The sequence below is a fragment of the Heptranchias perlo genome, chromosome 23 (assembly GCF_035084215.1).
Source record: "Heptranchias perlo isolate sHepPer1 chromosome 23, sHepPer1.hap1, whole genome shotgun sequence".
Taxonomy (NCBI): domain Eukaryota; kingdom Metazoa; phylum Chordata; class Chondrichthyes; order Hexanchiformes; family Hexanchidae; genus Heptranchias; species Heptranchias perlo.
The window spans coordinates 4,018,400-4,045,980 of NC_090347.1; the positions used below are offsets into that span (position 1 = coordinate 4,018,400).

Genomic DNA, 27,581 nt, shown 5'->3' on the forward strand with positions numbered 1-27,581 from the left:
GAGATATCACCAACGTTGCCTCCGCAAAATCCTGCAAATCCACTAACGTGACCATTCTCTCCCAGGCTAACATCCCCAGTATCGAGGCACTGGTCACGCTCAACCAGCTGCGATGGGCGGGCCACATTGTCCGCGTGCCCGACACAAGATTCCCTAAACAAGTGCTCTACTCCGAGCTCCGCAATGGCAGGCGATCACTAGGAGGGCAGAGGAAACGCTATAAGGACACTCTCAAAGCCTCCCTACAAAAAAATGCAACATCCCCACCGACACGTGGGAATCGCTTGCCCTAGAACGCCCAAACTGGAGAAGAAGCATCCGCGAAGGCGCCAATCACCTCGAGCGTCACCGCGTGGAGCACGCGGAGGCCGAGCGTAAGCAGCGGAAAGAGCGCGCAGAATCCAGAGCGTCTCACCCACCCACCTTATTAAACACTACCTGCCCCACCTGTGGCAGAGTCTGCGGCTCCAGGATTGGACTATTCAGCCACCGCAGAACCCACCCTCCCGGAGTGGAAGCAAGTCATCCTCGACCCTGAGGGACTGCCAAAGAAGAAGAAAAGACAGACTGGGATAGTAACACGATAAGGGGCAAAGAGGGGGAGGAATTTTTGAAGTGTGTTCAGGAGAACTTTCTTGACCAGTATGTTTCCGGCCCAACGAGGAAGGAGGCATTGCTGGATCTGGTTCTGGGGAATGAGGCGGGCCAAGTGGAGCAAGTGTCAGTGGGAGAACTTTTAGGGAACAGCGATCATAGTATCGTACGGTTTAGATTAGCTATGGAAAAGGACACGGACCACTCAAAAGAGATAGAGAGTAAGATGAAGCAGAAAAAAAGGGGGCTTGTGACAGATGTCAGGTTGATAATACAAGTGAGGACCAGGCTGAATATAGAAAGTTCAGAGGGGAGGCGAAAATGGAAATAAGAGGGGCAAAGAGAGAGTATGAGAATAGACTGGCGGCCAACATAAAAGGGAATCCAAAAGTCTTCTATAGGCAAATAAACGGGTAGTAAGAGGAGGGGTGGGGCCGATTAGGGACCAAAAAGGAGATCTAGGCAGAGGGTGTGGCTGAGGTACTAAATGAGTACTTTGCATCTGTCTTTACCAAGGAAGAAGATTCTGCCAAAGTCACAGTAAAAGAGGAGGTAGTTGAGATACTGGATGGGCTAAAAATTGATAGAGGAGGTACTAGAAAGGCTAGCTGTACATAAAGTAGATAAATCACCCGGTCCGGATGGGATGCATCCTACATTGCTGAGGGAAGTAAGGGTGGAAATTGCAGAGGTACTGGCCATAATCTTCCAAACATCTGTAGATTCGGGGATGATGCCAGAGGACTGGAGAATTGCAAATGTTACACCCTTGTTTAAAAAAGGGTGTAAGGATAAACCCAGCAACTATAGGCCAGTCAGTTTAACCTTGGTAGTGGGGAAACTTTTAGAAACAATAATCCGGGACAGAATTAACAATCACTTGGACAAGTGTGGATTAATTAAGGAAAGCCAGCACGGATTTGTTAAAGGCAAATCGTGTTTGACTAACTTGATAGAGTTCTTTGAGGTAACAGGGAGGGTCGATGAGGGCAATGCGGTTGATGTGGTGTATATGGACTTCCAAAAGGCGTTTGGTTAAGTGCTGCATAATAGGCTTGTCATCAAAGTTGAAGCCCGTGGAATGAAAGGGGCAGTGGCAGCATGGATACAGAATTGGCTAAATAACAGGAAACAGAGAGTAGTGGTGACCGGTTGGTTTTTGTGGTGTTCCCCAGGGGTCAGTGCTGGGACCTCTGCTTTTCTTGATATTAATGACTTGGACTTGGGTGTACAGGGCACAATTTCAAAATTTGCAGATGACACAAAACTTGGAAGGGTGGTAAACAGTGAGGAGGATAGTGATAGACTTCAAGAGGATATAGACAGGCTGGTGGCATGGGCGGACACATGGCAGATGAAATTTAATGCAGAAAAGTGTTAAGTGATACATGTTGGTGGGAAGAATGAGGAGAGGCAATATAAACTAAAGGGTATATGTGCACAAATCGTTGAAGGTGGCAAGGCAGGTTGAGAAAGTGGTTAAAAAAGCATATGGAATCCTGGGCTTTATAAATAGAGGCATAGAGTGCAAAAGCAAGGAGGTGATGATGAACCTTTATAAAACACTGGTTTGGCCACAGCTGGAGTATTGTGTCCAGTTCTGGGCACTGCACTTTTTAGGAAGGATGTGAAGGCCTTAGAGAGGGTGCAGAAGAGATTTACTAGAATGATTCCAGGGATGAGGGACTTCAGTTATGTGGATTGACTGGAGAAGCTGGGGTTGTTCTCCTAAGAGCAGGGAAGGTTGTGAGGAGATTTGATCGAGGTATTCAAAATCATGAAGGGTCTAGACAGAGTAGATAGAGAGAAATTGTTCCCATTGGCGGAAGGGTCGAGACCCAGAGGACACAGATTTAAGGTGATTGGCAAAAGAACCAAAGGTGACATGAGGAAAATCTTTTTTACACAGCGAGTGGTTAGGATCTGGAATGCACTGCCCGAGGGGACGGTGGAGGCAGATTCAATCATGGCCTTCGAAAGGAAACTGGATAAGTACATGAAGGGAAAAAATTTGCAGGGCTACGGGGATAGGGCGGGGGAGTGGGACTAGCTGGATTGTTCTTGCAGAGAGCCGGCACGGACTCGATGGGCTGAATGGCCTCCTTCCGTGCTGTAACCTTTCTATGATTCTATGAAGCAATTTACAGGTGGAATGAGAATGGCAGTGGGGTTTGTATTAAACACGCACATTAGTGTGTTCCTGCGAATTTAGCAATCAAAAATTCTTTCATCCTTTCTAACAGTCCAGTCCAAATTGGGGGGAGGATGTAGTTAATACTGAGAAGGAATCCGACAAAATACAAGACGACGTTAATAAACTTGCAAAATGGGCGTGTAATTTGGCAGATGAATTTCAATATAGATATGTGAGGTGGAGCATTTTGGTATGGGAAATATGGAGGCCACATACTGCTTAGAAAATAAGAGTCTAAATGGGGAGTGGAGCAAAGGGATCTGGAGGTACAGATACACAAATCACTAAAAGTAGCGACGCAGGTTAACAAAGGCTTAAAAAAAATGCAAACCAAGCACTGGGGTTCATTTCTAGAGGGATAGAATTGAAAAGCAGAGAAGTTATGTTAAACTTGTATAGAACTTTGGTTAGACAATACCATAGAAATTTACTGTTGTAAACAATTTTACAACACCAAGTTATAGTCCAACGATTTTATTTTTAATCCCACAAGCTTTCGGGGGCTTTCCCCTTCCTCAGGTGGTGTGGAAAAGACAATTTCGAATCCTTTGCATTTTAAGATCACAGAACAAAGCCTGGTGATTACTGCCCGTTGCCAAGGCAATCACAGTGAGCAGACAGAAAGGTGTCATCTAAAAGGCCACTGAATATACAAACCCCCCCAAAAAAAAGAGGAACCCTCCTGTTTGGCGCAACAATCGCCAAACAGGAGGGTTCTCTCCCTGTCGGGGAACACTTCAGCAGTCATGGACATTCAGCCACCGACCTTCAGGTAAGCGTACTCCAAGGCGGCCTTCGAGACACACGACAACGCAAAATCGTCGAGCAGAAATTAATAGCCAAGTTCCGCACCCATGAGGACGGCCTCAACCGGGATCTTGGGTTCATGTCACACTACACGTAACCCCACCAGCGAACAAATGTTATCTGTTTTTAATATAACGGGTCATTGACTGTCTTCCTTATCTCTCTCTCTCTTTTTGGGGGGGTTTGTATATTCAGTGGCCTTTTAGATGACACCTTTCTGTCTGCTCACTGTGATTGCCTTGGCAACGGGCAGTAATCACCAGGCTTTGTTCTGTGATCTTAAAATGCAAAGGATTCGAAATTGTCTTTTCCACACCACCTGAGGAAGGGGAAAGCCCCCGAAAGCTTGTGGGATTAAAAATAAAATCGTTGGACTATAACTTGGTGTTGTAAAATTGTTTCCAATTGTTAACCCCAGTCCATCACCGGCATCTCCACATCATAGAAATTTACGGCACAGAAGGAGGCCATTCGGGCTATCGTGTCTGTGCTGGAAATACTGTGAACAGTTCTGGTCTCCATATTATTAAAAGGATATAGAGGCACTGGAGAAGGTTCCAAGAATAATTTACAAAGATGACACCAGAACTGAGAGGTTATAATTATCAGGAAAGACTGAACAGGCTGGGGATTTTTTCTCCAGAAAAGAGAAGACTGAGGGGTGACCTGATAGAGGTCTTCAAAATTATGAAAGGGTTTGATTGGGTAGATGTAGAGAAGATATTTCCACTTGTGGGGGAGACCAGAACTAGGGGTCATAATATAATGAAAGGGTTTAATAGGGTAGACGTACAGAAGATATTCCCACTTATTGGGGAGACCAAAACTAGGGGTCATAAATATAAGATAGTCACTAATAAATCCAATAGGGAATTCAGGAGAAACTTCTTCACCCAGAGAGTGGTGAGAATGTGGAACTCGCTCCCACAAGGAGTAGTTGAAGTGAATAGTGTAGATACATTTAAGGGGAAGCTCGATAAACACATGAGGGAGCGAAGAATGGACGGTTATGCTGATAGGGTGAGATGACGTAAGGTGAGAGGAGGCTTGTGCATAAACTCCAGCATAGATCAGTTGGGCCAAATGGCCTGTTTTTTACTGTAATTTCTTTGTAATGAGGTTTTGGGATCTGTTTTGTGGTTGGTATTATTCTGGTCTGGTAATGTCAAGATGTGGAGGGATACTTTGCTTTGTTAAGTAAGTTGGTCGCATCTGGAGGGGAAGCGGGGAGGGGAGGGGGGGGGGAACCTTTAAGAGGCCCACGTGTGGAGAAAGTGGGACATGACGGGGGCTTTCAACTGGTCTTCACGTGTTACTGATTTTATTTCCAGTGCCGTAGAATAACACGAATGAATGTTTAATAAGGCGAGCGGTGACTGATTTTCATGGGTTGTGATTGGTGAATTCTCTAGTTTCTCTTTTCTGTGTCCCATCAGCTACCTCTTAAGGGAACAATTTGGGACTGAGAGCTGCCCCATGTCCTAACTCGCACCGAGTCCTGTTTTCCCATCACCCGCCCCTGCCTGTACTCGCTGACCTACTTTGGCTTCTGGTCCGGCAACGCCTCGATTTTAAAATCTTCATCCTGGTGTTCAAACCCCTCCCCCTGGTGTTCAAACCCCTCCCCCTGGTGTTCAAACCCCTCCCCCTGGTGTTCAAACCCCTCCCCCGGGCCTCCGCCCCTCTAAAATCTCGTTTCTTTCCGTCACTGCTTTAGAGATGAAAGAGGACAACAATCGGCCCAAGGTTTATATCTCAGGGTTAAATGTCGAGAAGTATTTTTAAACTATCTTGTGACTCGGAGAAAAAATGGGTCACTGTTTAATCCTTTTTACATAACCGCGCTGGTGCTCTTGTTTTCTTTGCTGAAGTGTTTCGTGTTTTTCTGCCTTGGGTATTTATTTCGCCATGGTTTGCTCCCCGGTTAAGTCCCGCACCCTCCCCGTCGCTACGAGGGATCAAAATGTGAATTCTGTGGTTCAGTCTGTGATTCTAGTGCCTGTTCTGGAGGCATGTTAGTTGCTGAATGGGATCTCCTCTGCCCCGCTCCCCTCTTTTCTCCTCCCCTCTGCCCCACTCCCCTCTTTTCTCCTCCCCTCTGCCCCGCTCCCCTCTTTTCTCCTCCCCTCTGCCCCGCTCCCCTCTTTTCTCCTCCCCTCTGCCCCGCTCCCCTCTTTTCTCCTCCCCTCTGCCCCGCTCCCCTCTTTTCTCCTCCCCTCTGCCCCGCTCCCCTCTTTTCTCCTCCCCTCTGCCCCGCTCCCCTCTTTTCTCCTCCCCTCTGCCCCGCTCCCCTCTTTTCTCCTCCCCTCTGCCCCGCTCCCCTCTTTTCTCCTCCCCTCTGCCCCGCTCCCCTCTTTTCTCCTCCCCTCTGCCCCGCTCCCCTCTTTTCTCCTCCCCTCTGCCCCCCCCCCCCTCTGCCCCGCTCCCCTCTTCTTCCCCCCTCTGCCCCGCTCCCCTCTTCTTCCCCCCCCCCCTCTGCCCCGCTCCCCTCTTTTCTCCTCCCCCCTCTGCCCCGCTCCCCTCTTTTCTCCTCCCCCCTCTTTCCTGCGAAAGAACTGATATGACGGGTATTGATAAGGGTAAATAAGGAGAGACCATTTCCAGTGGCAGAAGGGCCAGTAACCCGAGGACACACAGATTTACGGCGATCGACAAAAGAGCCAGAGGCAACGAGGAGAAATTTTTTAAGCAGCGAGTTGTTCTGATCTGGAATGCACTGCCTGAAAGGGCGGTGGAAGCAGATTCAATAATAACTTTCAAAAGGGAATTGGATAAATATTTGAAGGGAAAAATTTTGCAGGGCGATGGGGAAAGAGCAGGTGAATGGGACTAATTGGATAGCTCTTTCAAAGAGCCAGCACAGGCACGATGGGCCAAATGGCCTCCTGTGCTGTATCATTCTATATCAAGAATAATCTCTTCACCCATGGAGTAAGCAACCCTTGGAGTGGACTCTGGGGTAGAGTGGTGTTGGTGAGGCCCTTGGATGCTGTGAGGGGTGAAGGGGTACTGAAGGTTTTACTTTCTGTACGGACAAGTTAAGCTGGGCCAAATGGCCATCCTTATCTATAATTATCCGATGTCCGAGACTCTGCCTGGTGAAGTACGTTAAAGAGGGTGATCACAGCCTTTTGTTCTATGGAGTGCCCCACTTACCAGCCGGGTCCTGGTTGTGTATGGAAGGATGGCAGAAGCCGATGCTGCTCTCTCACCCTGCCCCAGAACGGCACAGTGCCAGCGCCAGCTTGCCATTCCTACCAAGCCCTACTCATCAGAATTAAGAATCTAATTCGTTGAGAGATTTCAAACTAAAAGTCAGCGAGCCCAGTCCTGTAAACCCAGTGTCTCTCTAGTGTGTCTGCGTGCGCGCGGCTCTCGCTCTGCGTGCGCGCGGCTCTCGCTCTGCGTCGCCCGTGCTCTTTGTACAATGAATTTCTATTTGCACATAATAAGATCTCAAACCACAGTGATATGAATGAGAGCAGAGAAGGTTAAGGGGAGATTTGATAGAGGTGTTCAAAATCATGAACGGTTTTGATCGAGTAAATAAGGAGAAACTGCTTCCAGTGGCAGAAGGGTCGGTAACCAGAGGACACAGATTTAAGGTGATCGGCAAAAGAGCCAGAGGCGACATGAGGAAACATTTTTTTACGCAGCGAGTTGTTACGATCTGGAATTCACTGCCTGAAAGGGCGGTAGAAACAGATTCAATAATAACTTTCAAAAGGGAATTGGATGAACACTTGAAGGAAAAAATTTACGGGGCCGTGGGGAAAGCGCAGGGGAATGGGACTAATTGGATATCTCTTTCGAAGAACCAGCACAGGCACGATGGGCCGAATGGCCTCCTCCTTTGTTGTACCTACTATGATGATACTATGAACGATTAATGTTTTCTTTGGTGTTAGTTCAGGAGACGGGGATGCTCCTCTTTCACCTTTAACATCCCCCTGAACAGGTGGACAGGGCCTCGGTTTAATATCTCATCCAATGGTGAGCACTACCAAGTGTTGGCCCCGATTACACTCCCGTTCGGGAGTGGGGCTTGAACCCACAATCTGCTGACAAGGGAAGAGGAGAGAGACTAATGCGGAGAGAAAGAAAGAAAAAAACAGAATGAGGAGAGAATAGAGTACGACTAATGAAGAGAGAAAGCATCTTATCATGACTGCAGGATGTCCCAAAGTGCTTTACAGCCAATGAAGTACTTTTGGAGTGTAGTCACTGTTCTAATGTAGGAAACACGGCACAGTAAGATCCCACAAACAGCAAATGACCAGTTAATTTGATTTTGGTGATGTTGGTTCAGGGATGAATGTTGGCCAGGACACCAGGGAGAGCTCTGTTGCTCCTCTTTGAATAGTGCCTTGGGATCTTTCACATCCACCTGAGGGCAGACAGGGCCTCCGTTTAATGTCCCACCTGAGAAATGGGACCTTTGACAGTGCAGCACTCCCTCAGTACTGGCACTGGGATTGTCAGCCTGGGTTATGAGTTCAAGTCCCTGGAGTGGGACTCGAACCCACGACCTCCTGACTCAGGGGCGAGAGTGCTTCTCACTCGGCCATGGCTGACACTTTTTTTTATTCGTTCACGGGATGTGGGCGTCGCTGGCGAGGCCGGCATTTATTGCCCATCCCTAATTGCCCTTGAGAAGGTGGTGGTGAGCCGCCTTCTTGAACCACTGCAGTCCGTGTGGTGAAGGTTCTCCCACAGTGCTGTTAGGAGGGGAGTTCCAGGATTTTGACCCAGCGATGGTGAAGGAACGGCGATATATTTCCAAGTCGGGATGGTGTGTGACTTGGAGGGGAACGTGCAGGTGGTGTTGTTCCCATGTGCCTGCTGCCCTTGTCCTAGGTGGTAGAGGTCGCAGGTTTGGGAGGTGCTGTCGAAGAAGCCTTGGCGAGTTGCTGCAGTGCATCCTGTGGATGGTACACACTGCAGCCACAGTGCGCCGGTGGTGAAGGGAGTGAATGTTTAGGGTGGTGGATGGGGTGCCAATCAAGCGGGCTGCTTTATCTTGGATGGTGTCGAGCTTCTCGAGTGTTGTTGGAGCTGCACTCATCCAGGCAAGTGGAGAGTATTCCATCACACTCCTGACTTGTGCCTTGTAGATGGTGGAAAGGCTTTGGGGAGTCAGGAGGTGAGTCACTCGCCGCAGAATACCCAGAATGACCTCCTCTCGTAGCCACTAGTTGATTTAAAGGTAAACTAACAGCTTGTTAGAAATACAGGAGGGGGGCTGGTGGGAGGGGGAGTTGTGGGATTCATTGGTATGTAAACAAACGTCTCCTGGTTTTCAAGCTCCTGATTGCCTGAGTTTGACCTGTACCTGGAACAAGTTCAAAGGAAGCGAGTGTATTGATCACTGTGGCAACAGATTTAGACACACAAAGCCTTGAACTCAGCCTGACTGCTAAAGTACTGGCTTCAAGATCCATCGTCGTTTTTTGGGGGGGGGAAAGGGCAAGGAGAAATATATTTCACCCCCGAGTGCGCTGACTTTGGGCTGGGGACATGTGACTATGTGTCACTGGCCGTACATTATCAGTGACTGGCCTCAGACAATAAGTGGAATGGGTCACTCGATCACAGTGGACGTCACTGTTGAGCTAAATTCCCGCCCCCCTCGTGCTCTCCTGACGTAACAACACCTCTTTGTGCTGAATAAGTCGGCAAGTGTGACACATGATGGAAGAATCCAGAATTAGTTGATATTCCCGGGCTGTGCTGGGGTTTGCCCGTGTCAGGCTGCACAGGTACGGCTAGTGGTAAGGCCATACAGTACCGGGCAACTGAAGCCAGTCACAAAATGCACAGTGGTTAACGACAGATCAAATCGATGGTGTAAATAAGAGTCAATGTCCCCGTGGTATCTGTCGAAAAACAGAGAGAGGGAATGGTTTAACCCTCACTTGTCACGGGAAGTTCTTTCTGGGTCTCTCTTGCTTTCCTATTCGCTCTCACTCTTTTGAGTCTCTCTCTCTCTCTCTCTCTCCCTCCCCCATGTGCTCTATCTTTGTGATTCCACCTCTGGGTGTGTGTCTCACGTTCTCTTATCTATGTGAGTGTGTCTCTTTTTTCTTTGACTTTTCCTCTGTTTTTCTCTGCCTTTGTCCCTCTCTCTCTGTTTTTCTCCTGTCTGTCTCCTCTCTCTGTTTCTCTTTCTATTTTGTTTTTTCTCTGAGTCTTTCTGTTTCTCTGTTTATGTCTCCATTTCTGTCTCTCTCTCTGTTTCTTTCTCTCCCTTTCGCTGTCTGTGTCTCTCTCTCTTTCTCTCTGTGCCTCATTTTCTGCTTCAACCCCTCCAGTAACATTCTGTCAGTCACTGGTTGGTTGGTGTTTCATTTGGCTCCAATTTTTCTTTTCCCCCCTCCCCCCAATAAGGCACTGAGATTGGGGGAGGGGGAGGAAATGATCCAGGTTTCCTGCCTCTGCTCACGATCCAGTGACACCTGCAGGGAAGTCATGTATGCAGATGCTGGGTGAAGCCAGGATTGGGCTGGACTTTGATGCATCTCGTGACCAAAGTCTTGTTCTTTTGTGGGGGAGACCAGAACTAGGGGTCCATAAATATGAGATAGTCACTAATAAATCCAATAGGGAATTCAGGAGAAACTTCTTTACCCAGAGAGTGGTGAGAATGTGGAACTCACTACCACAAGGAGTGGTTGAGGCGAATAGCATCGATACATTTAAGGGGAAGCTGGATAAACACATGAGGGAGAAAGGTATAGAAGGACATGCTGATAGGGTGAGATGAAGGAGGGAGGGAGGAGGCTCGTGTGGAGCATAAACACCAGCATGGACCATTTGGGCCGAATGGCCTGTTTCCAATCTGTAAATTCTATGCAATTTTATTGATGGTAACTCTGTTAATCTCGTCCTGAATTGTTGAAGGAAAATGGTGGATGTTCTGGAGATGATAATTGCGCTTTATTGAAGATGGTATGTTAATTGTATCTGTGATTTATATTAATTAGTGTTAATTGTGTTCAGGTGGTGTGGATCAATTGGGATCTCTCTTGAATCCATTTATGAGAGAGCTGATCCAGGGTGTGGGTGTAATGTGGAGCTTTGTGAATAAAGGATTGGAAGCAACTGAAGACCAGGCTCTAGTACTCCATTCTTCACCACCCGGGTATAACATGGTGCGCTCCTCTCGCTGACCCTCCCCATTCCCTGCGTCGTTCCTTCCCAAGTGGGCAAGCACCCTCTTGTCTTCCAGGGCTACTGGATGATGACTTTCTGTTCCTTGGCCCTCTCCTCACTGCCTACTCGTGGTGGGCCCTACTGAGATCAGGAACTCATGGTGTGCGAGCAAACGCACATCCCACCGAATCGCGGCACGTAGCATTGATGCCGGAAAAGTTTGTAATAAGTTACCAGTTTTGTCCTTTCTCTTTTTTTCCCCCCACCCCCACTGCACCCCTTGCCCCAGTTGTTGTTGTTGTTCCCCAACCAACCAAGACCCTCAGTACATCCCCTGCCCAGTAACCAGCTGCCGGAGGACACTCCAGCCTTTAACCTCTTTCCCTCACCCGACAATCCACTGCAGATCACAACAAACAACAACTTGCATTTATATAGCGCCTTTTTAACATAGCAAAACATCCCAAGGCATTGCACGGGAGCGATTATCAAAACCAAATTTGGACCCCTACATAAAGAGATATTAGGACAGGCGATCAAAAGCTTGGTCAAAGAGGTAGGTTTTAAGGAGTGTCTTAAAAGGAGGAGGTTTAGGGAGGCAGTTGCAGAGCTTAGGGCCGAGGCAGCTGAAGGCACGGCCGCCAATGGTGGAGTGAAGGGAGTGGGGGAGGGACGGACGGACGGACGGATGGACAAGAGGGCAGAATTGGAGGAAGGCAAATTTGAAATGTTTTTTAAGAATGTAATCTTCTATATACATAACCCACAAAACCAGCATATCTGCTTGCTGCGGTTTCAGTCCTGGATTATAACTCTGCTTTTCTCTGGAGTGGCCCGTTCTTTCCTCTAAATCCCATGACTGCGATTTAAGCGAAAAAGCTTCTGAGAAAGTTCTGCAATTTTATTTTAAAATCCACAAGCTTTCGGAGGCTTCCTCCTTCCTCGGGTGAATGTGGAAATCTCCACATTCCACATTCACCTGAGGAAGGAGGAAGCCTCCGAAAGCTTGTGGATTTTAAAATAAAATTGTTGGACTATAACTTGGTGTTGTAAAATTGTTTTACAATTGTCAACCCCAGTCCATCACCGGCATCCCCACATTGAGAAAGTTCTGGAAAGAGTTAAAAAAAAAAAAATCCCTCTGATTTTTTTAAAAAAAAACAAACTTGTTAAATACTGATGTGCGATCTCTCAAAATTCACCCCTGGACGTCTCAGCAATTAGCTACCGTCCTTGAGTAACGCACAAAAACCTTTTGGCGCCATTTCAAATTCTGGAAAGGCAAAGCTGCCATTTTAGATTCATTCAGAAAACGAGGGGGAATGCAAAATTATTTGCGGGTTTTGTGGAATTCCGTTGTGTCCAGCAACTTATTTTTATATATTGTGTTTTTTTTTCTCTCTCTCGTGTGAAGTACAGCTTTCCCTTCGGATATGGAAACTGATAAATAAATCGGGATTGTGGTTTAAAAGTCTTTATGCTGGGGGAGAAAAAAACCTTCTTTCGTGCTTTGGAGAGAGGCAGCAAGACGTTGGAAGCTAGCAGAAAGAAGAGAAGTTGTTTGTGTTTAGAGAGAGAGAGGGAGCGAGAGCGAGCTGATCACATGGCCCTAGCATGTGAGGTGCATGTGTGTGGAAAATTACTGAAGCACCAGGCTCCATGTTTAGTGCAGATATGAGGAGAGTTCAGTCAGCGTCGGAACACTCTCAGTCCCAGTTCATCCCCTTCAAAACGGGCTCTGTCCCTGTTGGGAAGCCGTTTGTGTGCGGCGTGTCGCGGAGAGATTCCATTCGCTCTGCTCACGTGTCCCGTTCTCCCGTCGCCCCCTGCGCTCGCTGACCTACACTGGCTGCCGGTCCGGGAACGCCTCGATTTTAAAATTCTCGTCCTTGTTTTCAAATCCCTCCGTGTCCTCGCCCCCTCCCTGTCTCTGTAACCTCCTCCAGCCCCTACAACCCTCCGAGATCTCGGCGCTCCTCCAATTCTGGCCTCATGCGCGTTCCCTGATTTTCATCGCCCCTCCATTGGCGGCCATGCCTTCAGCTGCCTGGGCCCTAAGCTCTGGAATTCCCTCCCTAAACCTCTCCGCCTCTCTCTTCCTTTTATGACGCTCCTTAAAACCTACCTCTTTGACCAAGCTTTTGGTCACCTGTCCTAATATCTCCTTAAGTGGCTCGGTGTCGAATTTTGTCTGATTTACACTCCTGTGAAGCGCCTCGGGATGTTTTACTACGTTAAAGGCGCTATATAAATGCAAGTTGTTGTTGAGTGCAAATTCCGGTACTGGAACCAAGCTCAGCAGCTCGGTGCTCTCTGGGACTCGGGCTGCTCCTTTCTCCTCCCAGAGGAAGGTTTCCATTTGAAGAAGTAATTCAGGAAATATACAAGCTGTTGGGAGGGTTGAGAAGGTTTCTCACAAACACTGATCAGATCAAACAATAATGAGCTTTTTAATTCAAAAATGATTTCCCCCCCACCCAACAATCAACACTCGACTTGCACGGGGCTGCTCTGAAGTCTGCACCATTTCTAACTTGTCTGTGTTTAGCTCACTTCATGATCTATTTTGGGGCTGTTTAGGCTAAAAGTGTTTTACAAGGGCCCACTGGCTGGGCCGTCCACGGTGCAGATATCCCAGCTCGCCGTGGTCGAATAGCTGATCTCAATCGTGGTGGCAGTAGGAGTGATATAATTGGCCTTGACATCCATGGGGTAGGGAGGGGAGGGGAGGGGAGAGGAGGGGAGAGGGGTGGGGGGAGGGGGAAGAGGAGCTATCAGCCAGGTTTCCCGCTGCTATCTGGTGACCGCCCCCATCCTTTCCAGCTGCTGGATGGTTGTGTGTGCGCATCTTCATAGAAGATAGAATCAGGCTCAACTGTGATGCTCGCCATGGTCGGATAGCTGGCTGGCACTTTGGGGTGGATTTTCAACTTGCCGCCCGAGCAAGAGAATCGGGTGGCGTCTGTAACAGGCAGAATTTACCCCTTGCTGTCTAGGCTCAAAGACGAGCCATTTAGGGTGGGGGTGGGGTACTGAAAGGTGTCAATCAGTAGAGATACAGTCAGTAACACAGGGCGCTGGGGGGAGAGGGGTTACTGAGTGACAGTGTGAGGGAGAGGGATTAACATCAGTAGAGATACAGTCAGTAACACAGGGCGCTGGGGGGAGAGGGGTTACTGAGTGACAGTGTGAGGGAGAGGGATTAACATCAGTAGAGATACAGTCAGTAACACAGAGCGCTGGGGGGAGAGGGGTTACTGAGTGACAGTGTGAGGGAGAGGGATTAACATCAGTAGAGATACAGTCAGTAACACAGGGCGCTGGGGGGAGGGGTTACTGAGTGACAGTGTGAGGGAGAGGGATTAACATCAGTAGAGATACAGTCAGTAACACAGAGCGCTGGGGGAGAGGGGTTACTGAGTGACAGTGTGAGGGAGAGGGATTAACATCAGTAGAGATACAGTCAGTAACACAGGGCGCTGGGGGAGAGGGGTTACTGAGTGACAGTGTGAGGGAGAGGGATTAACATCAGTAGAGATACAGTCAGTAACACAGGGCGCTGGGGGGAGGGGTTACTGAGTGACAGTGTGAGGGAGCTGGATTAACATCAGTAGAGATACAGTCAGTAACACAGAGCGCTGGGGGAGAGGGGTTACTGAGTGACAGTGTGAGGGAGAGGGATTAACATCAGTAGAGATACAGTCAGTAACACAGGGCGCTGGGGGAGGGGTTACTGAGAGACAGTGTGAGGGAGAGGGATTAACATCAGTAGAGATACAGTCAGTAACACAGGGCGCTGGGGGAGGGGTTACTGAGTGACAGTGTGAGGGAGAGGGATTAACATCAGTAGAGATACAGTCAGTAACACAGGGCGCTGGGGGAGAGGGGTTACTGAGTGACAGTGTGAGGGAGAGGGATTAACATCAGTAGAGATACAGTCAGTAACACAGGGCGCTGGGGGAGAGGGGTTACTGAGTGACAGTGTGAGGACATGGGACATACTAATCCAGTGTGTTTCAGTTTCAGCCATGTGCGTACTAATCCAGCTCTTGCATGGCTGGGTAAGTCTTATTTCTGTCTTATTTCTGTCATCTCTCTGTGTCTGGTGATGTTCCACTCTGAACGGTTAGTTAATCAGTTGAGCTAACCTTATTTCAGTTGCTGTGATACACACTGCTGTGGTGGAACGTAACATCAGGTACAGACAGTCAGTGTAACTACAGCGGGACACAGGGAACACTGATCTGCGTATGTTGCAAGCCTTGTATAGTTTTTACTGTTATTACATAGAATTTGCAGCACAGAAACAGGCCATTCGGCCCAACAGTGTTTATGCTCCACACGAGCCTCCTCCCTCCCTACTTCATCTCACCCTATCAACATATCCTTCTATTCCTTTCTCCCTCATGTGTCTATCGAGCTTCCCCTTAAATGTATCTACACTATTCACTTCAACTACTCCTTGTGGGAGCGAGTTCCACATTCTCACCACTCTCTGGGTGAAGAAGTTTCTCCTGAATTCCCTATTGGATTTATTAGTGACTATCTTATATTTATGACCCCTAGTTTTGGTCTCCCCAATAAGTGGGAATATCTTCTGTACGTCTACCCTATTAAACCCTTTCATTATATTTTGAAGAGGTGACTAAAGTAGTGGACAGGGGAATAAGAACATAAGAAATAGGAGCAGGAGTAGGCCAATCGGCCCCTCGAGCCTGCTCCGCCATTCAATAAGATCATGGCTGATCTGATCCTAACCTCAAATCTAAATTCATGTCCAATTTCCTGCCCGCTCCCCGTAACCCCTAATTCCCGTTACTTCTAGGAAACTGTCTATTTCTGTTTTAAATTTATTTAATGATGTAGCTTCCACAGCTTCCTGGGGCAGCAAATTCCACAGACAAATGTCAATGGATGTTATTTATATGGACTTCCAGAAGGCATTTGATAAGGTCCCACATAAGAGACTGTTAGCTAAGATAGAAGCCCATGGAATCGAGGGAAACGTACGGACTTGGTTAGGAAGTTGGCTGAGCAAAAGGCGACAGAGAGTAGGGATAATGGGTAGGTACTCACATTGACAGGATGTGACTAGTGGAGTCCCGCAGGGATCTGTCTTGGGGCCTCAATTATTCACAATATTTATTAACAACTTAGATGAAGGCATAGAAAGTCTCATTTCTAAGTTTGCCGATGACACAAAGATTGGTGGCATTGTAAGCAGTGTAGATGAAAACATAAAATTACAAAGGGATATTGATAGATTAGGTGAATGGGCAAAACTGTGGCAAATGGAATTCAATGTAGACAAATGTGAGGTCATCCACTTTGGATCAAAAAAGGATAGAACAGGGTACTTTCTAAATGGTAAAAAGTTAAAAACAGTGGATGTCCAAAGGGACTTAGGGGTTCAGGTACATAGATCATTGAAGTGTCATGAACAGGTGCAGAAAATAATCAATAAGGCTAATGGAATGCTGGCCTTTAAATCCAGAGGACCAGAGTACAAGGGGGCAGAAGTTATGCTGCAGCTATACAAAACCCTGGTTAGACCGCACCTGGAGTACTGTGAGCAGTTCTGGGCACCGCACCTTCGGAAGGACATATTGGCCTTGGAGGGAGTGCAGCGTAGGTTTACTAGAATGATACCCGGACTTCAAGGGTTAAGTTACGAGGAGAGATTACACAAATTGGGGTTGTATTCTCTAGAGTTTCGAAGGTTAAGGGGTGATCTGATCGAAGTTTATAAGATATTAAGGGGAACAGATAGGGTGGATAGAGAGAAACTATTTCTGCTGGTTGGGGATTCTAGGAGTAGGGGGCACAGTCTAAAAAATTAGAGCCAGACCTTTCAGGAGTGAGATTAGAAAACATTTCTACACACAAAGATTCGTAGAAGTTTGGAACTCTCTTCCGCAAACGGCAATTGATACTAGCTCAATTGCTAAATTTAAATGTGAGATAGATAGCTTTTTGGCAACCAAAGGTATTAAGGGATATGGGCCAAAGGCAGGTATATGGAGTTAGATCACAGATCAGCCATGATCTTATCAAATGGCAGAGCAGGCACGAGGGGCTGAATGGCCTACTCCTGTTCCTATGTTCCTAATCACAGATTTGACATTTTCAATTGACCCCCAGCCTCAACAGCTTTGGATTGGGGGCTCTGTTTCACCCAGAATGGTGGCACCGTTTTTTTAAAAATTCATTCTCGGGATGTGGGCATCATTGGCAAGACTGGCATTTATTGCCCATCCCCAGTTGTCCTGAGAAGATGGTGGTGGGCTTTGTTGTTGAACTGCAGTGGTTTGATACAACTGAGTAGCTTGCTAGGTCACTTCAGAGGGCAATTGAGAGTCAACCACACGTTGGTGTGTGGGGACTGGAGTCACGTATAGGTCCAGACCGGGTAAGGACGGCAGGTTTCCTTCCCTGAAGCATAACAGTGAACCGGTTGGGTCTTTACGACAATCCGACAGCTTCATGGTCACGTTTACTGATGCCAGCTTTTTATTTTCAAGTGATCCCAATTCAAATTCTCACGAGCTTGAGTTGTCGCTGCTATCTGTGATGTGAGACTGTCGTTACTCATTGGACGGGAGGGCCCAGTGCCGTTAACTTCCTTCACTGTTAATTACAAGGCTCTATACTTGCCGAGAGCCAAGCAACTTGTCCTGACACCTCCAAATTAGCAGGAAAGGGCCGTCTGACAGCCGATCGCTCTAAAGGGTTCCTGAGACTGAGATTCCCTCTTTACACCTTCCCAGTTTTTTTCCTTCCTCTTCTCAAGGCACTGCCTTCTGCCGTTCTTCGTGCACTAGATTAGACTGTGGGTGAGATGGGGAGAGCATCACAACTGAACTTGATTAAGGTGTCAGCCATGATTCAGTGGACAGCACTCTCGCCTCTGAGTCAGAGAGGTCGTGGGTTCAAGTCCCACTCCAGAGAATTGAGAACATAATCCAGACCGACGCTCCCAGTGCAGTCCTGAGGGAGTGCTGCACTGTCAGAGGTTCCGTCTTTCGGATGAAACGTTAAACTGAGGCCCCGTCTCCCCTCTCAGGTGGACGTAAAATATCCTGTGCTACTATTTCGAAGAAGAGCAGGGGAGTTCTCCCCAGTGTCCTGGGCCAATATTTATCCCTCACCCAACATCACTTTTTTTTTTAAATCTGGTCACTATCACGTTGCTGTCTGTGGGACCTTGCAGCAGCTAATGTGCGTACAGTGTCTCCTATATTTCAACAGTGACTATGCTTCAAAAGTACTTCAGTGGCTGCAAAGCGCTTTGGGACGTATTGCGGTCGTAAAAGGCGCTATAGAAATGCTGTTCTTTCTCTGCCTGATGCCCGATCACATGCACTTTCCAATGGGATAGCAGTCTGGAGCGGGAAGGTCGTCTGACTCCTTTTTCCCCATCTCCGCTCAGGCACAGAGGCCACCTGGTACTCCCTTAACTGAGGCCAGGAACTGAGCCTGGTTCAGTTCCACACGGGATAGGGCCGTGTCCAACTGACTCAAAGGGGACCTTTCAAACGCCGGCAGCCTGTTTGTCAATAATAATTACTGAGCAGAACAGAATGTGATGTTAAAAACAGAGTAATTAAGGTGGTGGAGGATCGGTGAGATTCGCATTAACAAATTAAGTTGTAAATGGATTCGGCACAAAGCAGACTCCCTTTCAAGTCTTCACCCTAACCTACGTGAATAAGAAGAGCCAGGTCACGTCGCAACTTGTGCGTCCATGAAAGGTCGTGGCTCTGTCCCACCCCAGTGAAATACCCGGCCTCATTAAGAGTGCCGTAAACCCGAATAACCTGGAACATTGTTAAAACTTAACAATGGAAAATTTTTGATTCACGGTTGTTCGAATAAAGGTTTTGTTTCTGATTTTATGGGAAATAAGTATGCCCCACCCTCGCCTCGATACCTCCCACCTTCTCCCACCCCCCGGTACTGACCAGGAGAATCCCACGTTCAGTCCCCAGTCTGTGTTTAATTAGTTCCGAGTTGAGTTTCCTCTAGTTATATCGGTGCAGTCCGGGCGGAGTTGGCCGAATCAGTGCTCAGGATCGCGGAGTTTAAAACGTGACTGAGTTAGGTCCAAAACCACTTCCGCTCGTGTTTTCCGCGATCTTCCCCCCCCCGAAGCAGGCCCCGGCCACGCCCTCCGGGTCGAGATAGTGGGGAAAGGCGAGTTTCTGCCGATTGTATCTGTTCAGGTTGTCAAATTGCGCTCGTTTTTTTTTTTGGCGCTACGATTCAAACTTATGCATTAATAAATTAAAATGAATTTAAATCAAGCAGATCGATGCTCTTAAGGCAGGGCACATGGCAGAAAAAAGTTTGCAGAGAGAGAAAAGTGTCCTTAAATCAAGTTGCTGCACATGATCAAGATTGAAATCACTCACTACTCTTAAAACTTATGCATTAATTTATTAATACATAAATCAACCCTTTGTGCACCTTGTTTCTCCTTTCCAATGCTTCCAAAATTAATTTAAATCAATCAATGCTCTTAAAACTGTAAAGAGGGCACATGGCAGTCAAAAGAGTGAGAGTGAGAGAGGGCGGGGGCGGGAGAGGGCGGGGGCGGGAGAGGGCGGGGGCGGGAGAGGGCGGGGGCGGGAGAGGGCGGGGGCGGGAGAGGGCGGGGGCGGGAGAGGGCGGGGGCGGGCGAGGGCGAGGGCGAGGGCGGGAGAGGGCGAGGGCGGGAGAGGGCGAGAGCGGGAGAGAGTCCTTACCTTTTGATCTTCAGCCTCACTCTGAAGGAAAACTTGTTTTCAGTGACTTGTATAGGACCCCTCCCCAGATACTTGAGGCCCAGAGGCTCTGTTCTCAGTCGCTAATCGTTTGCGCTGATTCACTGGACGTTTTTAATTCAGGATTACGCAAATGAGTTTGGGCAAAAACTTTAAACCGTCACTTCAAATCAAAAAAACTGCGCCGTTTCAAGCACATTTCCCGATTGTGCCCAAAGCCCAGACTCGACCCCCTGATCTCAGCCAGGGTGGAGCTACGACTGTCGTATGCACCCCTTGGGGTAGGGAGGGGCGTGGCTGGAGAGATGGTGCAGGAGGGAGGGGCTTTAGATTCCTGGGGCATTGAGACCAGTTCTGGGGGAGGTGGGACCCGTACAGGCCGGATGAGTTGCACCTCAACGGAGCTGGGACCAATGTCCTCGCGGGGAGGTTCACTAGTGGGGGTGGGATTTAAACTAATTTGGCAGAGGGATGGGCACCAGGATGTAGCATTGGAAAGGAGAAACAAGATGCACAAAGGATTGGGAGAGACAGATAGCACTAGAGTAAGAAATAGTACAGTATTAGGTGGGACCAGACTAAGAGAGAATACAAGATAGTCTGAGAGGTTTTCAGTGCATGTGTGTAAATGCACAAAGCGTGTTAAACAATGTTGGAGAGCTGCGGCGCAATTAGCCACATGTGGCGATAACGGAGACCTGGCTCAAAAAAGGACAGGATTGGGTACTAACTATTCCTGGATACAAGGTGTTCAGGAAAGATAGGGAAGAGAAAAAAGGAGGGGAAGTGGCAATATTGATTAAGGAGAATATGCAGTACTGGAGAGAGAGGATGTCCTGGAGGGGTCAAGGACAGAATCTATTTGGTTAGAGTTAAGAAACTATAGAGGTGCCATTACACTACTGGGGGTATTCTATAGACCACCAACTAGTGGGAAGGATATAGAAGAGCAAATGTGCAGGGAAATTACAGCGAGATTTCAGGGGCAAATGGCGAAAGCCATAGAGTTGTGATAATGGGGACTTCAACTATCCTAATATAGACTGGGATAGTAACAATATAAGGGGCAAAGGGGAGGAGGAATTTTTGAATTGTGTTCAGGAGAACTTTCTTGACCAGTATGTTTCCAGCCCAACGAGGAAGGAGGCATTGCTGGATCAGGCTCTAAGAACATAAGAAATAGGAGCAGGAGTAGGCCAATCGGCCCCTCGAGCCTGCTCCGCCATTCAATAAGATCATGGCTGATCTGATCCTAATCTCAAATCTAAATTCATGTCCAATTTCCTGCCCGCTCCCCGTAACCCCTAATTCCCTTTACTTCCAGGAAACTGTCTATTTCTGTTTTAAATTTATTTAATGATGTAGCTTCCACAGCTTCCTGGGGCAGCAAATTCCACAGACCTACTACCCTCTGAGTGAAGAAGTTTCTCCTCATCTCAGTTTTGAAAGAGCAGCCCCTTATTCTAAGATTATGCCCCCTAGTTCTAGTTTCACCCATCCTTGGGAACATCCTTACCGCATCCACCCGATCAAGCCCCTTCACAATCTTATATGTTTCAATAAGATCGCCTCTCATTCTTCTGAACTCCAATGAGTAGAGTCCCAATCTACTCAACCTCTCCTCATATGTCCGCCCCCTCATCCCCGGGATTAACCGAGTGAACCTTCTTTGTACTGCCTCGAGAGCAAGTATGTCTTTTCTTAAGTATGGAGACCAAAACTGTATGCAGTATTCCAGGTGCGGTCTCACTAATACCTGATATAACTGCAGCAATACCTCCCTGTTTTTATATTCTATCCCCCGAGCAATAAAAGCCAACATTCCGTTGGCCTTCTTGATCACCTGCTGCACCTGCATACTAACTTTTTGATCTTCTTGCACTAGGACCCCCAGATCCCTTTGTACTGCAGTACTTTCCAGTTTCTCGCCTTTAAGATAATAACTTGCTCTCTGATTTTTCCTGCCAAAGTGCATAACCTCACATTTTCCAATATTGTATTGCATCTGCCAAATCTCCGCCCATTCACCCAGCCTGTCTATATCCCCTTGTAGGTTTTTTATGTCCTCCTCACTCTCCACTTTCCCTCCCATCTTTGTATCATCTGCAAACTTTGATACGTTACACTCGGTCCCCTCCTCCAAATCGTTAATATAGATTGTAAAGAGTTGGGGACCCAGCACCGACCCCTGCGGAACACCACTGGCTACTGGTTGCCAGTCCGAGAATGAACCATTTATCCCAACTCTCTGCTTCCTGTTAGATAACCAATCCTCCACCCATGCCAGAATATTACCCCCAATCCAGTGATTCTTTATCTTGAGCAATAATCTTTTATGTGGCACCTGGTCGAATGCCTTCTGGAAGTCTAAATACACTACGTCCACTGGTGTTCCCCTTTATCTACCCTGTACGTTATGTCCTCAAAGAACTCAAGCAAATTTGTCAGACATGACTTCCCCTTCATAAAGCCATGCTGACTTTGTCCTATTAAATTATGTTTATCCAAATGTTCCGCTACTGTCTCCTTAATAATAGACTCCAAAATTTTACCCACCACAGATGTTAGGCTAACTGGTCTATAATTTCCAGCCTTCTGCCTACTACCCTTTTTAAATAAGGGTGTTACATTAGCAGTTTTCCAATCTGCCGGGACCTTTGCCGAGTCCAGAGAATTTTGGAAAATTATTACCAAAGCATCCACAATCCCTACTGCCACTTCCCTCAAGACCCTAGGATGTAAGCCATCAGGTCCAGGGGATTTATCCGCCTTGAGTCCCATTAATTTACTGAGTACCAATTCCTTAGTGATTTTAATCGTATTTAGTTCCTCCCCCCCCAGAGCTCCCTGTTTGTCCAGTGTTGGGATATTCTTAGTGTCCTCTACCGTAAAGACTGAAACAAAATATTTGTTCAGCATTTTTGCCATTTCCATGTTTCCCACCATTAATTTCCCGGTCTCATCCTCTAAGGGACCTACGTTTGCCTTAGCCACCCTTTTTCTTTTTATATAACTATAGAAACTCTTGCTATCTGTTTTTATATTTTTTGCTAATTTATTTTCATAATCTATCTTCCCTTTCTTAATCAATCCTTTAGTTACTTTTTGCTGTCTTTTGAAGACTTCCCAATCTTCTATCCTCCCACTAAGTTTGGCTACCTTATATGTCCTTGTTTTTAGTTGGATACTGTCCTTAATTTCTTTACTTAGCCACGGATAGCTGTCATTTCTTTTACACCCTTTTTTCCTCAGTGGAATATATTTTTTTTTGAAAGTTGTAAAATAACTCCTTGAATGAACACCACTGCTCATGTACCGTCTTACCCTTTAATCTATTTTCCCAGTCCACTTTAATCAATTCCGCTCTCATACCATCATAGTCTCCTTTATTCAAGCTCAGTACGCTTGTTTGAGAACCAACCTTCTCACCCTCTAATTGGATATGAATGTAACCATGTTATGGTCACTCATTCCAAGGGGATCCTTAACTAGGACATTATTAATTAATCCTGGCTCATTACACAGGACCAGGTCTAAGGTTGCTTGCCCCCTTGTCTGGGGAATGAGGCGGGCCAAGTGGAGCAAGTGTCTGTGGGGGAACATTCAGGGAACAGCGATCATAGTATCATAAGGTTTAGATTAGCTATAGAAAAGGACATGGACCACTCTAAATTAAAAATACTCAATTGGAGGAGGGCCAATTTTAGTGGGATGAGAACAGATCTGGCCCGAGTAAATTGGAATCAAAGATTGGCAGGGAAAACTGTAATCGAACAAGGGGCAGCCTTTAATGAGGAAATGGTTTGGGTACAGTCTAGGTACATTCCCATGAGGGAGAAAGGGAGGGCAATTAAAGCCAGAGCTCCCTGGATGACAAAAGAGATGGAGAGTAAGATGAAGCAGAAAAAGGGGGCGTATGACAGATGTCAGATTGGTAATACAAGTGAGAACCAGGCTGAATATAGAAAGTTCAGAGGGGAAGTGAAAAAAGAAATGAGGGGCAAACAGAGAATATGAGAATAGACTGGCGGCCAACATAAAAGGGAATCCAAAAGTCTTCTATTTGCATGTAAACAGTAAACGGGTAGTAAGAGGAGGGTCAGGGACGATTAGGGACCAAAAAGGAGATCTTCTCATGGTGGCAGGGGGGATGGCTGAGGTACTAAATGAGTATTTTGCATCTGTCTTTACCAAGGAAGAAGATGCTGCCAGAGTCTCAGTAAAGGTAGATTTGGTTGAGATACTGGTTGGGCTAAAAATTGATAGAGGAGGTACTAGAAAGGCTGGCTGTGCATAAAGTAGATAAATCACCCGGTCCAGATGGGATGCATCCTTGGTTGCTGAGGGAAGTAAGAATGGAAATTGCGGAGGTACTGGCCATAATCTTCCAAACATCCTTAGATACTGGGGTAGTGCCAGAGGACTGGAGAATTGCAAATGTTACACCCTTGTTTAAAAAAGAGTGTAAGGATAAACCCAGCAACTACAGGCTAGTCAGTTTAACCTCAGTAGTGGGAAAACTTTTAGAAACAATAATCCGGACAGAATTAACAGTCACTTCGACAAGTGGATTGATTAGGGAAAGCCAGCACGGATTTGTTAAAGGCAAATCATGTTTAACTAACCTGATAGTTTTTTGATGAGGTAACAGAGAGGGTAGATGAGGGCAATGCAGTTGATGTGGTGAATGTGGACTTTCAAAAGGTGTTTGATAAAGTGCCACATAATAGGCTTGTCTTCAAGATTGAAGCCCATGGAATAAAGGGGGCAGTAGCAACATGGATACAGAATTGGCTAAGTAACAGGAAACAGAGAGTAGTGGTGAACGGTTGTTTTTCGGACTGGAGGGAGGTGTACAGTGGTGTTCCCCAGGGGTCGGTGCTGGGACCACTGCTTTTCTTGATATATATTAGTGACTTGGACTTGGGTGTACAGGGCATAATTTCAAAATTTGCAGATGATACAAAACTTGGAAGTGTAGCGAACAGTGAGGAGGATAGTGATAGACTTCAAGAGGATATAGACAGGCTGGTGGAATGGGCGGACACATGGCAGATAAAATTTAATGCAGAAAAATGCAAAGTGATACATTTCGGTAGGAAGAACGAGGAGAGGCAATATAAACTAGAGGGCACAATTCTAAAAGGGGTACAGGAACAGAGAGATCTGGGGCATATGTGCACAAATTGTTGAAGGTGGCAGGGCAGGTTGAGAAAGTGGATCCTGGGCTTTATAAATAGAGGCATAGAGTACAAACGCAAGGAAGTCATGATGAACCTTTATAAAACACTGGTTCGACCACAACTGGAGTATTGTGTCCAGTTCTGAGCACCGCACTTGAGGAAAGATGTGAAGGCCTTAGAGAGGATGCAGAGGAGATTTACTAGAATGATTCCAGGGATGAGGGACTTCAGTTACATGGATAGACTGGAAAAGCTGGGATTGTTCTCCTTGGAACAGAGACGGTTGAGAGGAGATTTGATAGAGGTATTCAAAATCATAAAGGGTCTAGTCAGAGTAGATGGAGAGAAACTGTTCCCATTGGTGGAAGGGTCAAGAACCATAGGGCATAGATTTAAGGTGATTGGCAAAAGAACCAAAGGTGACCTGAGGAGAAACTTGTTTACACAGCGAGTGGTTATGATCTGGAATGCACTGCCCGAGGGGGTGGTGGAGGCAGATTCAATCATGGCTTTCGAAAGGGAACTGGATAAGTACTTGAAAGGAAAGAATTTGCAGGGCTACGGGGATAGGGCGGGGGAGTGGGACTAGCTGGATTGCAATTGCATAGAGCCGGCACGGACTCGATGGGCCAAATGGCCTCCTTCTGTGCTGTAAACTCTTTATGATTCTATAATTCTAAGAATCAGCCAGGATTCCTCTTCCCGATCCGTAACCAGTGATCCCTCCTGCAAATTGAGTGTGTGTTTGGACGTAGGGCAGGATCAGGTCCAGCTGTGATACCTTTCATGGTTGAATAGGCTGCCGACATTGCCTAGATTTGTAGATCGAGAATGGTCATTCGACTGAGGTGATGCTGGCCAGCTGCGGCCTTTAGAACTGTACCCCACCACCAAGAGATAGCGTCATCTGGAGCGGGGGGGGGTGGGGAGGGGAAACAACTGGGTCACACAGAGGGGCAAGTCCCACTCCAGAGACTTGAGCTCATAATCCAGGCTGACACTCCAGTGCAGTACAGAGGGAGTGCTGCACTGTTGAAGGTGCCGTCTTTTGGATGAGATGTTAAACCGAGTCCCTTTCTGCCCTCTCAGAAAGGATCCCATGGCACTTTTTTGAAGAGCAGGGGAGTTCTCCCTGGTGTCCTGGTCAATATTTATCCCTCAAACAACAACATTAAAACTGATTATCTGGCCATTATCGCGTTGCTGTTTGTGGGATCTTGCTGTGCGCAAATTGGCTGCTGCATTTCCTACATTACAACAGTGACTACACTTTCCAAGTACTTAATTGTCTGTAAAGTGCTTTGAGATGTTCCTGGGGTTGTGAAAGGCGCTATATAAATGCAAGTCTTTTTACTTTATATTGAGCAGGAATATACACTATCGATATATAAAGAAAGGTGACTAGGTGTAGGATTCTGCTAGCAGCTACCTACTCTGTTGGAATGAGAGTGTGTGTGTGCGCGCGCGTGTGTGTGTGCGCGCGCGTGTGTGTGTGCGCGCGTGTGTGTGTGTGTGTGTGTGCGCGCGTGTGTGTGTGTGTGTGTGTGTGCGCGCGTGTGTGTGTGTGTGTGCGCGCGCGTGTGTGTGTGTGCGCGCGCGCGTGTGTGTGCGCGCGCGCGTGTGTGTGTGTGTGTGTGCGCGCGCGGTGTGTGTGTGCGCGCGCGGTGTGTGTGTGCGCGCGCGGTGTGTGTGTGCGCGCGCGGTGTGTGTGTGCGCGCGCGGTGTGTGTGTGCGCGCGCGGTGTGTGTGTGCGCGCGCGGTGTGTGTGTGCGCGCGCGTGTGTGTGTGTGCGCGCGCGTGTGTGTGTGTGCGCGCGCGTGTGTGTGTGTGCGCGCGCGTGTGTGTGTGTGCGCGCGCGTGTGTGTGCGCGCGCGCGTGTGTGTGTGCGCGCGCGCGTGTGTGTGTGCGCGCGCGTGTGTGTGTGCGCGCGCGTGTGTGTGTGCGCGCGCGCGTGTGTGTGTGCGCGTGTGTGCGTGCGCGCGCGTGTGTGCGTGCGCGCGCGTGCGTGTGTGTGCGCGCGTGCGTGTGTGTGCGCGCGTGCGTGTGTGTGTGCGCGTGTGCGTGCGTGCGCGCACCACTGTTGACATGAGCTCTCACTGCACTTGATGACTTGTAGATCAAACATCATGACTGCTCTACATACAACCACCAAGAATGACTGACAGGCTGGGGCTCTTTTCTCTAGAAAAGAGAAGTCTGAGGGCTGACCTGATAGAGGTCTTTAAAATTAAGAAGGGCTTCAGTAGTGTAGACGTAGAGAAGATGTTTCCACTTGTGAACTAAGGTGCCATAAATGTAAAGATAGTCACTAATAAATCCAATCGGGAATTCAGGAGAAACTTCTTCACCCAGAGAGTGGTGAGAATGTGGAACTCACTATCACAAGGAGTGGTTGAGGTGAATAGTGTAGATGTGTTTAAGGGGAAGCTCGATAAACACATGAGGGAGAAAGGAATAGAAGGAGATGTTGACAAGATGGGAGGAAGTCCGTGGAGCATAAACACCGGCATAGACCAGTCAATGGTCTGTTTCTGTGTTGTAAAATCCTGAGTAGTTCTATATCTGATCTTAACCTCTGTCTGTCTGCAGGCCCGATACTGCCACCGACCCGCAACACGCCCAGTCCAATCGACCCTGAAAGCATTCAGGTGCCGGTCAGCTATGAGCCGGACCCTGCCGACCTGGCTCTGTCCAGTATCCCAGGCCAGGAGATGTTTGACCCCCGGAAACGCAAGTTCACGGACGAGGAGCTGAAGCCGCAGCCGATGATTAAAAAAGCTCGCAAGGTCTTTGTGCCCGATGAAATGAAGGTAATTTGGAACTGGTTCGGGATGGGGGGGGGGGAGGACCCAACAAAGATTTAAAGCTGCACTGCACGAATGCTGTATT

At 47.6% G+C, this 27,581-nt stretch overlaps 1 protein-coding gene across 2 annotated transcripts in view; it reads left to right on the forward strand.

The window, feature by feature from the left end:
- Window positions 1-27,581, forward strand: part of LOC137341010 (hepatic leukemia factor-like) — a 71,156-nt gene that overhangs the window by 35,540 nt on the left and 8,035 nt on the right. For both annotated transcript variants that reach the window (XM_068003832.1, XM_068003833.1), the window contains exon 3: window positions 27,282-27,502. In XM_068003832.1, the coding sequence (XP_067859933.1) occupies window positions 27,282-27,502 (221 nt within the window). The remainder of the gene's footprint in view (window positions 1-27,281; window positions 27,503-27,581) is intronic.